General features: G+C 40.5%; 1 protein-coding gene across 1 annotated transcript; it reads left to right on the top strand.

The window, feature by feature from the left end:
* The first annotated feature begins 1498 nt into the window (after positions 1-1498).
* Positions 1499-4654, top strand: LOC126995092 (uncharacterized). The gene is made up of 4 exons (XM_050854378.1): positions 1499-1811; positions 2334-2472; positions 3762-3957; positions 4646-4654. Exons 1-4 carry the CDS (start codon positions 1499-1501, stop codon positions 4652-4654), a joined length of 657 nt encoding a protein of 218 aa, XP_050710335.1.
* The last annotated feature ends 7752 nt before the right edge of the window (positions 4655-12406 follow it).

Genomic DNA, 12406 nt, shown 5'->3' with positions numbered 1-12406 from the left:
CTATGGGAAAGCCGATAAGTGCCTGAGAAACGACAAAATTACACTGCATTTTGAGACTAAGAAAAAAACAGGGAATGTACATCAAAGTACTCCTCTCAAAACCAAAAAGCCGTTAAAAATATTTACTTTTACTCAAACTCCATTCTTTTTGGGTGGTGTTTGTCACAAAATAAACAGTCTCGTGACGTGTGGCATCTAGCCAATATTCACTTGTTGTCTACTATAGCGAATTTGACGAGTGATTACTGTATGGATAGCTAGGTCAGTCTGCCATGACCCTACAGCACCACCTTTGACAAAAAAGCCCACCTGAAAATCACTTACACACCACAATGACCTCGTACTTTCATGGTGGGTTGCGCTATGCCACCACCGACTACAATTAGCTCGAATTAGGTGTTTTATGGAGAGCCCTTTTTAGGGTCCACCGTACCTCTCGGATTAAAGAAACATAATCGTCGTGCAGTTGATGCTCACATTTTCGTAAAAAAAATCATCAAGGAGGGCGCCCTCCTGGGCACACAGTATGTCCTATGTCTTTGAAATTTAAATATGTTGTTTGTTGGTGTAAATGTATGACATTCTGTGAATTTCGTGAAATTTAGGTGAATGTGTAGGGGAGACTCAAACAGAGCATAAAATCTTCTATTTGTTTCACAGACTTTAGTTTTTAGTTAATTCCTTTGAAAAAAAATACCATATAACATTTGTGTATATATGTACATTTCTCTTTTTTTTTTTTTTTTTTTTTTTTTTGTTTCGGCCTCGAACAAAATTTTCACTAATAATTTTCTCCACTTTTTCTCCCGTTTTCTTTTTACCTTTTTTTAAAATGTACAAAATGAGAAAAATTGCCATTTAGTTGTAGTTTATATTGATACCTTACAAAAGACTATTAGACTGTTGATTTTGTGATTATTTTTTTTGAAGTGTAAAAAACACATTTTCAAGATTTTGGCTTCTACATTTTTTTTTTTTGTTGTTGTTGTTTTTTTCCATTTCATGTGTTTTGCCATTTTTATTCACTTGACTGGCATGAAATCTTCACATATGATTGTTTAGACCTTGTCCACTTAGTGGAGAAGGATAAGGCATCTGGTCTGGTACTTATAAAATTTCATAAATTTCAGTCGTAAATCTGGTAATAACTATGAAAGTTTCATAATTTTTTTTCATAAGCACTATGAAAGTTTCATATCCCTTTCATAGCTATAACGTTCATAGCTATGGGTGATTTCGTGATCGCCGACAAGTGTGGGAACCCTGCATACAATTTTTTTCTATTAAGTGATATAGAAGCACTGAAGATATGGAAATAGACATAAAAAACACATTTCCATATTAATTAAGCAATAATTTCACTATATCTTCGCAGTAAATAAGGTTATTGTCCAAAACAAACTGTAGCCTTAGCAACGGCGCTCCGCCGGAGGTAAACATTCGCTCAGCCAGTCAGCCAGTGAGCCACACGCCGCACGCCTTTTCGTTTCTTGACGCCATGGATGACCCTGTAGCTGCTGCCTCAACCCCATCAAAGAAGAGGACAAGGAAGCCGAACTGGACTATGGACGAGTCCTTATATTTGCTTCAGCTCTACAGAGACCACGCTCGTGTTCTCAGGCAGAGCTTCAGCGATGATGGTTGCACCCATCAAACCAAGCAGAAGGCATGGGAGGACATAAGGAGCAAACTCCAGCAAGCCTTTCCTGCAGGGCAGAGGACAACGAAGGAGTGCCAAAAGCGATGGCACACCATCCTTGTCACAGCACGGTCCAAGCTGAGTCAAGTCAGAAAGGACTTTGCTGCAACAGGTAAGAGAAATGAGTATTCCTGGCGCATGGTTCTTCAGATTTAGCTTTTCCAGAAAATATATATTTTTTTCTTAAATTGGGGTACTACATACTTAACTGTAGAACACCATGTAAAGTTAGGTAAAGGTCCAGTACAACTCCGGCACCTTAGTTTTGGTCTATTTTGATAACACAACAAGTTCTCACTTCTCACAGCGGTCAAAATTCCCGGTCTGCCACCAACACATCAAGCTGAACCAATAGACCCACATATATATATATATATATATATATATATATATATATATATATATATATATATATATATATATATATATATATATATATATATATATATATATATATATATATATATATATACTACACCACTCGTAAACTACTTTGATTGGGCATTTAAGGTCATTCAGTATGGAGTAAGTGGACAGTAAGAAAAGAAAAGGCATGTGGAATAAACCTTATACTTTTTCTCTTTTCTTTTGTTTTTCAATTTTGGGCTTAGCAAAACTGTATTTTAACTTCCAGGTGGTGGCTCTCCTCATCCCCCCATTGACCCTCTTGAAGAGCTGGTGGCAGATATTTTGGGAAAAGAAAATGTCACCATAACGGGCATAGCTGGTGCTCCTAGTCTCCACGACGATCCACTTGAAGGGACGAGCAGCAGGTACTGTTAGACAAGTGTATTTTTTTTTCAATTGATTAAGAATATATTTTAATTATGGTGTTGGATATTTGTTTTAGTATGATTAGATTGTGTTTAAAGTTTTATAAATTTATTTTCATTATGTTGTGGAATATTTTCTGGACTGATTAGATTTTGTTTAATCTATGAGAGGGAGACAACTGAGTGTCAAAGAAGTGTGAATAGCTATCTGGAAGGCTGTGCCGAGGGAACGAGTGTAGTAACTTTACTTATTTATTTCAAGTCAACCTATAGTGCCTGTAGTTTTCTTTTATGTATTTGTTGAATAATTTATTTGTCTATTTTTAAGGGCATGGTAGTCTCATGAAGCTCGTCATGGCATAAGGAATTTGTTTAAATTGGTGCCTGTTATGTTTAGCTCATGCTGCCCCCCAGAACTCTTTCTTGATTCACTGGGGAGTATTAGAAAGAAGGTTGAGGCTGCATTTTTACTCAATGTGTATCAGACTTAACATAGCCTACAGTGCTCGCAAAAAGTTTAGGCCGCGCCGACCAGACGAGCGCAGGTCGCTAGGAAACTCACGCATTATAAGAAAAGAGCTGAAAAAATCGTTACAATGTAGCGAAAATGCTTTGCTTTGTCTTTGCAACGTTGGTCGAGTCTCCCGCTAAGTAGTGACAACACTGAAAATGAGCTGCCAGTTAGTTTTTAAAAATTTAAGTAGTGAAGAAATAACCTTTCCACCCCAGCCCGCTCCACGGCCGTTATAAGACCTTATAAGGGTGGACAGACCGAGGTTTTTGAGTGGGTGTTTCCTCGCCGCCACGCTGGTGAAACCTGGCAACGTTCTTCCTCAGAGAACACTCACTCACACCGAGTTGTATCAAGATCTCCTTGGTTTGCTGCCCAGCCTTATGCAAAGCAACTATCATTGCAAGTATATCATGTGATAATTGTTCATATTTCCCAGTATTAAATCCGCAGTTCACAACACAATATGTAGATACACATAATTTCAAAGCGTCACTCGTGGAGCGGGCTGGGGTGGAAAGGTTATTTCTTCACTACTTAAATTTTTAAAAACTAACTGGCAGCTCATTTTCAGTGTTGTCACTACTTAGCGGGAGACTCGACCAACGTTGCAAAGACAAAGCAAAGCATTTTCGCTACATTGTAACGATTTTTTCAGCTCTTTTCTTATAATGCGTGAGTTCCCTAGCGACCTGCGTTCGGCTGATAGGCGCGTCCTAAACTTTTTGCGAGCACTGTACAATTAGACTTATCAATAATTTAAACTTTTTTTCCTTAGTGTCTGCATGAGTGAGTTAACCAGTCATGCAGAAACTGGCCCAGCGTCGCTCTTGGAGGGTGCTACCCAAGATCTGCCCGCCTTATTTGCTGCTGCTGCTGAGGTGATTTCCAGCGTGCCTGCTCCCTCTGCCCCTGCCACAGAAGTCACCAGTGTGCTGCTTCCCTCTGCCTCGGAAGACGGAACAGTCTTCATAGTAGATGAGGAGGAGCTGCAACATAAAAAAAAAAAAAGGAAACTTGAGCTTTAGCTACTGGAGGAACAAATCCAAGCGCAAAGAGCAGTTAGGATGGCAATGGAAAAAATTGCACAAGTGTGTGATAAGTGGAACCAAAATACAAAATAAATATGATAAATAAATATGATTGCTTAAACTTGTCTTTCTATTAAATTCCTCTACTTACACAGTTTTTTCTGGCACGATTGTACATCGAAGTTCCTCACAGTTCAACACTGAAAAAAAAAGACATAGCTAAAATAAGATTTTGTAGGGCAAGTGATTGCTAAAATTACAAGGAAATGATTCAATTATACTACACATTATTGAATACTAGTACTTCCCAAATGTACAACAGTGGTTTTAGCATGATTGTTAGTTTGGTAATTAAAATTCCAGTGTCTCTCCTGTCTCGCAAATTATGAAGTGAATATATTTTCTTGGTATATTTGTGTGTTTTGAATGATTCTGCTAACCTTTGTTTTCACAACTAATTTTTTTCAATTTTAAGCTAATGAAAAGGGTTGCCGCGCATCATGTTTCGGCGTGTTTTCTAATACTAATAACCTACGCCGGAAGACATTTGACTATAATCTATCGGAAGACCTAGCCTAGGTTAGAGTCAAATGTCATTGGAGACCATTTTCCATGGTGCACTTGGCCCAAGGCTCGGTAATGCGCCGGGACACAGGCTGAGCGCGTCGCCCATAAGGAAATCTCTAATTAAAAAAAAATCAGTAACGGCGTTTCTAGCAGTTTATAGGGGTAAGAAATTTATAGAATGGTGAGAACTAACCCAGTATGAGGGTGAGAAATGCAACAGTGAGACAGGGAACACACTGTAATAATACCATTAGTTTTGGGGTTTAAAATTAGTTCCATTAATATAACTTACTTGAAATAGCGTCTGACAAACTCGTCCCTGTACCGCAATCCATCACGGTCTTGACCTGCAGGCATCGGATCCTCATTACCACCATTGTCGTCATTATCCTCTCAGGCAGCCATCTGGATGTTGTCAACTGCTTGTGGTTGGCCATGTTCTTCACCACCCTCCAAAAGTATTTGAATATTTCTGTCTTTGCATATGTTGTGCAACATAGCGCAGACAAAATAATCTTACATACTTTCCCTGGGGGAGTTACACGAATTTCACTGTGGAGAACATGAAATCTTCGCTTCCACTGGCCAATTCCTCTCTCCACAATACTCCGTGTTTTCTTGTGAGCTCTGAAAAGTAGAAATAAAATTATTTTACATAATACTGTTTAGGTTAGATTGCTGAAAGTTGTAACACTGCGAGACTGGCAAGAGTGCCCGATTTTGCATTCCCCCACCTAAAATCACAAACTCCCATTAGGTCCCCATGTTTGTTATTCTTAGGGAAACTGAAAATCAAAATAGGGTGTGGGGTCATAAACTGCAAATTTGCCAGGCAAATATTTTGTTTGTAATATACGTTGTTTATCCAAATCATATCAAGAAGCTATTGCAGTTCATCATATAGTTTTACGAAATGCAGATTATTTCATATCTTACCTATTGTAGGCTAGCTGGTATTCATGCTGAGGTCGCAGATATGGTGTCAGCAGCCAAGTTTTGTTACCGTACCCACTGTCCCCAAGCAGATGGCATCCAGCTGGAACAGCACGAGTCTCGAACATCCTCTTGAGCCCACTTTCATTCAAATGCGTGCATCATGAACTGAGCCTGGCCACTTCGCTTCTAAGTCAGTAATCTTGTATTTGGCATCGAAAACCACCTGCACATTTATACTATGGTATCTCTTGCGGTTTACATATTCTGCCTCAAACTGTCTTGGTCTCATAATTCTGATGTGAGTTCCATCAATAACACCAACCACTTCAGGAAAGCCAGCAACGTCCCTGAATTCTGTCTTTTTTTGCTGGAGATCTTGATTGGCGATAAACTTTATAAATCTTTTCAGTATGTGTGGGGCACTTAGGGCGTCCAGTGTTTCCGTGATGACCCTGCTCACTGTCTGTTGGGACACTCCCAAGTCATCAGCATTACAGAGCTGCATTTTCCCCGTCGCTAGGTACCTTAAGGTTATTAAAACTTTATGCTCGGGAGTGAGAGCCTTGTTGGTCGCCGTTGGTCTCAGTAACACGGGCCTCACCAATAGTGTGCTGGCTTAAGGTCAACCCTGGGCCATACCGTTACCGGGCGGACAAAAGCACCAAATTTGGCATATGTCTTCTCTACCATATGAAGAATAATTCTGGAAGGGGTGCCCAAAAATTCAGGTCATCCAAGGGTGCTAAATTCAAGATGGCGTCCAAGATGGCCGCCGGAACCTATTTCATCCACAGATCGGCTAGTTATGATGCAAATTTCTAGTGTTTCACAATTTTTTTGAGGTTTTTTTTTATCAAAGAATTAAAAATAATAGTTTCTAACAGGTTTGGTGAATTTTAATACCTCCCATTGTATCAATTTGTGAAAGTCACACATAAATTAGCTATGGCTATGTTGCGTACACTTCAGAAATGTAAGGAAAACCTCTTTCACAACAACAAAAACAAGTCTATTTTCCACATTTGCATTGGCACAAGGGTGTGCAACGCAAGTTGGCTTTTGAGCATTTGCAGGTCGAGCACGCTCCTTTGCAGTTGCACTTCACTAGCAGTTGGCAAGCTTTTGAAAGTTCTGGAAGTGATGTCCACACAGGCCGCCACTGGTTATCCACTTTACGCCAGCCAAAGGCATCAGGAGATGGTGCCAACATCTGAGGCTTGTCAGAGATGGACCAAATCCCACCTTGGTATATTGCTCGTCGAATATGCTGTAGCAGAGAATCCTGAGAAGAAAACAAGAACTGTGGTCAATCAATTACACACTGCAAAAATGTACGTATTTTTTCAACAAAATGACTGCCATTGTTGAACTGACCTTGGTAGGAGGGAGCTTTTCCATGGTATAGTTTCTGTGGCAGAACAGGTGTTGCCTTGCTACATTCAGGTCGTCCAGCTCTGAAGTCTTGTCATACATGACAACTGTGAATCTTTCCAGCTTTGTGAAGTGATCTGACGTTTGGTCCAGCTGGTTGAAGGGATTCACAAACAAGTCTTCAAAAGTGTTTCTGACATCAGGATATGCTTTCCAAGCCTTCCAAGCCGATAGCTTCCCCTTCCCATGGAAGGCACTGGTTGTGTCACTGCCAGTTAATGCATGGAATATTGGCAGCCCTCTGCTTTTGCATTCACCAAGTGATGAGCATATGGAGTTGATGCTGTAGTTCTGGAAACTCTTCCCAACACCAAATGACACCCACAAATCAAGATCATTCGTCATCAACTTCAAATCTTGGAATTTCCCCACCAAAATTACAATGACATCTGTGTCTACTGTGCGGACGTTGATTGATGTACATCCATTGGCAATGGCATGAATGATGTGCAAAACCATACGGGTATCAGCCTCCTCATGGTTGCTGTTCTCCATGTGAAAAGCTGCGCCACCAAGAGATAGCACCTGGTTTCCTGCAATGAGTGACATAATTATTTAACATTGAATTCCTCCTACACTAACATGGCACAATTGCTATTTTATGAAGTTTAAATGAAAAAAAAAGTACCTGCTGTTGCATAGAGAGTTTTGCCATCTGTGATTGAGTGTTGCTGCAGCTTAGCAGTGAGTAGAGAGAAGAGCTCTTCTTTGTTCTTTGGATGTCCCAGGAAATCTCCCCAGTGACGAGGAAGTTTGACATGTTCTGACACTTTCCTTCGGGTGCCATCTCCACGTTTTTGCCTTGTTGCTGCTTTCAGACTGTCTGAATGATATGAATCCCAAACAATATCCACTCGATTTGCACGTTTCAGCTGTTGGTCAATGTACGGAATGAAAGTATTGTTGGCATAATCACCAAATGTTGTGTTTCCAGATGTTGACAGGAAGTGCACAACAGCTGCACCATTCAAGACCTGACAGTCATAAGTAGGTGGAGGATGTAGGTCATTGGGGTGCTCCAGACATTTTAGCAGGTCACTCTTTGCGGAAGGCAGCCGCAACTCACCAAAATCAGACAGAGATGGGGGGTAAGCTTGGACTTCATGGGCAAAAAATTCTTTCAGTTCATGTTCTCTGTTTTGCATAGATACATAAAGTTGTCCAAAAAGTACCACATTGTTCTGCAGAGCTTTTGTCTCCTTTCTCCTCTTGAGACATGGCTTAGGTTTTGTGTTCTTGAACAGCTGAAATGAGTTTTTCTTTATTGCTGTGTGGAAAGACTTGCTGCGCTTTTCAAGGACCTCAGCACAGTAACTCTCAAACTGCTCATTTCCTGTTTTTTCAAGGATTCTCAGAGAATTTATGACTGTGTCATCGGCACAGTTTCTGCTGTCGAGAGTCACCAACTCTTCAAAGTCATCAAGGAATGGATTGCCAAGCTGCTGAATACTTTGCTTGAGGTTGTGAACCTCTTTTTGGAAATGCCGTTGACAGGCTGGTCCTTCCTCATGATGCTGGGAGTTCTTTGGATTTTCATCATTGTCATGACCCAGATGGATGTCATCTTCAAACTGACTGAGCATTCTTGAGAGTTCCGGACCCGATATTGTCCATCTTCTGTAAAAACAAAATATGAGATCAAAATTTATGAAAATTGCAGTCTGAGGCATGGAATTGTGTAATTTGTAAATCAAAGTAAGTTATTTAGCAGTGCTATCATATAAGCTTGGTATAATCATTTTTGAAATCCTTGACCATCAAAACCATGAAAAAGAGTTGTTGCACAACATTACATCACCACAAATGGCTGAAATATGGGCAAAAACGGGTTCTGGCAGCCATCTTGGACGCCATCTTGAATTTCTGAGCTCCCTGAAGCTTGCCATTGGGGCACCCCTTCTAATTTTTTTGAGAAGACCCATAAAAGACCCCATGCAAAATTTCATGCTTTTGTCCAGCCTGTAACGGTGTTTCCCCTAAGCCAGCACACTACAAGTCTGTCACAAAAACAATGCCAGCACGATCAAGTCGGTACCTTCTGATCAGTTCTGTATCACTCAGTTCATTCAGGACGTCTCTCCTTTCTCGAAATTCCCTTGGCTGACGTACACGGGCTTGTTGTTGTTGTCCAGCCATGATGCCTTAACCTTCATGTACATGTGACCCGTTGAAGAGTCAATCCTTTGTACCTATGAAAATTTCATAAGCTCGTATGACACCTCTCGCGCTGTCTTACCATATGAATTTTTCTTAACGTTTATGAATTTTTCTTAAGGCTTATGAACTGCTTATGAAATATTTATGAAAAATATCCGCCATTTTGAAGGTTTATGAAAAATTCATAGCGCTATGAACTTTTATAAGTACCGGCCCTGGTCCCCCTTTATAAAAAAAAAAGTTATCACTCAAAGGTGGTGGTGGTGGTGGTCGCGGTGAGGTTGGTGTGAAGATAGAGTCGTGACTCTTGCTTCTAGCGTTGCTTTCTTGCGTGTTTCCTGGGTCTTCATTTTGTTCCAGAAGCCTTCTTTATGTTAATAACTCTGCACATGGTTGCTTTGCGCTTGTACGTCATTATAAAGACGTTTTTCGGTTATAGCGCAGCGAAAATTTTCAACGTCCTCCCCAGTCAACGTCTGGGGGAGAACTGAGAAGCAGAGTACGCATTTCACATTCGGCAGCTGTCACGAGTAGATAGAGGGATGATGGATGGCAAAATTTACAGGGAAACAGACTTTCTAATGTGAATTTTACGTGCGTACAAGCCCTGAGAAATACCACGTGTGTTGGCGCGCTATAGCGTAACAGCGCGGGGCATTTAAATATTTTAAAGGGACCCTATTAGTTTTAATATTCTACACAAATATGCTTCATTACCTGGTAGTACATAGCATTCCCGACATATTGAGCGAGAAAAACTAATTTAGTAAGTTTAAAAAATAATATTCGTCAAAAAAATATACCCCTCTCTCTCACACCCACACACACTCTTTGCTTCTTGCACACACACACACACACACACACACACACGTCACATATAACTCGAATGTAGCTCTGCTGGATAGTTGCCGTCTTTCGCTAGCGGCGTCCGAAAAAATTTGGAAACTGTGTCAACACTTGTATCCCACGACTGTACGGTAGGCTATTTTTGCTCTTAACAAAATTTTCAGGTTGTTATATTTCTCAGAGCCAATTCCACAGTCCATCACAGTGGCTTTGTAATCGCCCGAACGAAACTTTAATCTTTTACACTCCGTAATGGTTAGGTTTTCGATGCAGCACCACACACACAAGAGATGTCCCGTATAATTTCCTCAGAAGGTAACCTATTAAAATATCCATGAACACAAAACACTACGTAATGAATTTCCTAAGTCTTTGGTGTTGATTTGCATGCTTACTAACACATCTTTTATTTCTTTTTTAGGAGCAGCGAGTAGCGGGCTTTTTTTTATTATTGTTTTCTTTTTTTGTGTGCCCTTGAGCTGCCTCCTTTGTTGTAAAAAAACAAAAATTAATGGCGAATTGTGAAAGAGGCCATTGGTCCTTTTTAGAGTTTCCAAGCTATACAGGAATGATTCATGTTGACCTGAAGGCTTTGACGAAATGATATATATATATATATATATATATATATATATATATATATATATATATATATATATATATATATATATATATATATATATATATATATATATATATATATATATATATATATATATATATATATATATATATATATATATATATAGATATATATATAATGAAGTTCTATGTCAGCGTCTAGTAAAGGAGATGCAAGAGCTTCGTGACGTCATCAAACAAAGAGACTCAAGGATCACTGATCTTGAAAAGGAGGTACCTAGCCTGAAAGAAGCGTTGGACCACCAGGAGCAGTACTCACGGAGGAACAACCTTAGAACTACAGGCAATGAAGAAAAAGAAACCGAAGATGTTGCACAAATGACAATGGACCTCATTATTTTATTTTTTTTACAACAAAGGAGGCAGCTCAAGGGCACACACAAAAAAGAAAACAATAATAAAAAAAAGCCCGCTACTCGCTGCTCCTAAAAAAGAAACAAAAGATGTGGCCGAAAGCAAGATCAAATACGGGAGAAGAGGTGTCCTGATACCCTCCTCTTGAAAGACTTCAAGTCGTAGGCAGGAGGAAATACAGATGAAGGAAGATTGTTCCAGAGTTTACCAGCGTGAGGGATGAAAGAGTCAAGATGCTGGTTAACTCTTGCATAAGAGGTTTGGACAGTATAGGGATGAGTATGAGTAGAAAGTCGAGTGCAGCGGGGCCGCGGGAGGGGGGGAGGCATGCAGTTAGCAAGTTCAGAAGAGCAGTCAGCGTGGAAATATCGATAGAAGATAGAAAGAGAGGCAACATTGCGGAGAAATTTAAGAGGTAGAAGACTATCAGTATGAGGAGGAGAGCTGATGAGACGAAGAGCCTTAGCCTCCACTCTGTCCAGAAGAGCTGTGTGAGTGGAGCCCCCCCACACATGAGATGCATACTCCATACGAGGGCGGACAAGGCCCCTGTATATGGACAGCAACTGTGCAGGGGAGAAGAACTGGCGGAGACGGTACAGAACGCCCAGCCTCGAGGAAGCTGATTTAGTAAGAGATGAGATATGAAGTTTCCAGTTGAGATTTTGAGTTAAGGATAGACCGAGGATGTTTAGTGTTGAGGAAGGTGATAGCTGGGTGTTGTCAAAGAATAAAGGATAGTTGTTTGGAAGATTGTGTCGAGTGGATAGGTGGAGAAACTGTGTTTTTGAGGCGTTGAAGGACACCAGGTTCTTCTTGCCCCAATCGGAAATAATAGTGAGGTCTGAGGCTAAGCGTTATGCAGCCTCCAGCCTTGAGTCGTTAAGTTCCTGTAGGGTGGGTCTTCTATTAAAAGAAGTTGAGTAATGCAGAGTGGAATCATCGGCGTAGGAATGGATAGGACAGTTCGTTTTGGAAAGAAGATCATCAATGAACAACAGAAAAAGAGTGGGAGATAGGACAGAACCCTGTGGGACACCACTGTTAATAGATTTAGGGGAAGAACAGTGACCGTCTACCACGGCAGAAATAGAACGGTCAGAAAGGAAACTGGAGATAAAGGTAAAGAGAGAAGGATAGAAACCGTAGAAAGGTAGTTTGGAAAGCAAAGATTTGTGCCAGACCCTATCAAAAGCTTTTGATATGTCCAGCGCAATAGCAAAAGTTTCACCGAAACGGCTAAGAGAGGATGACCAAGAGTCAGTTAAGAAGGCTAGGAGATCACCAGTAGAACGCCCCTTGCGGAACCCATACTGGCGATCAGATAGAAGGTCAGAATTGGAAAGGTGCTTTTGAACCTTCCGGTTAAGGATTGATTCAAAAGCTTTAGATAGACATGAAAGTAAAGCTATAGGACGGTAGTTTGAGGGATTGGAGCGGTCACCCTTCTTAGGCACAG

The sequence above is a fragment of the Eriocheir sinensis genome, unplaced genomic scaffold, assembly GCF_024679095.1.
Source record: "Eriocheir sinensis breed Jianghai 21 unplaced genomic scaffold, ASM2467909v1 Scaffold98, whole genome shotgun sequence".
Lineage (NCBI taxonomy): Eukaryota > Metazoa > Arthropoda > Malacostraca > Decapoda > Varunidae > Eriocheir > Eriocheir sinensis.
This window is presented reverse-complemented; position numbering and strand designations above follow the sequence as displayed.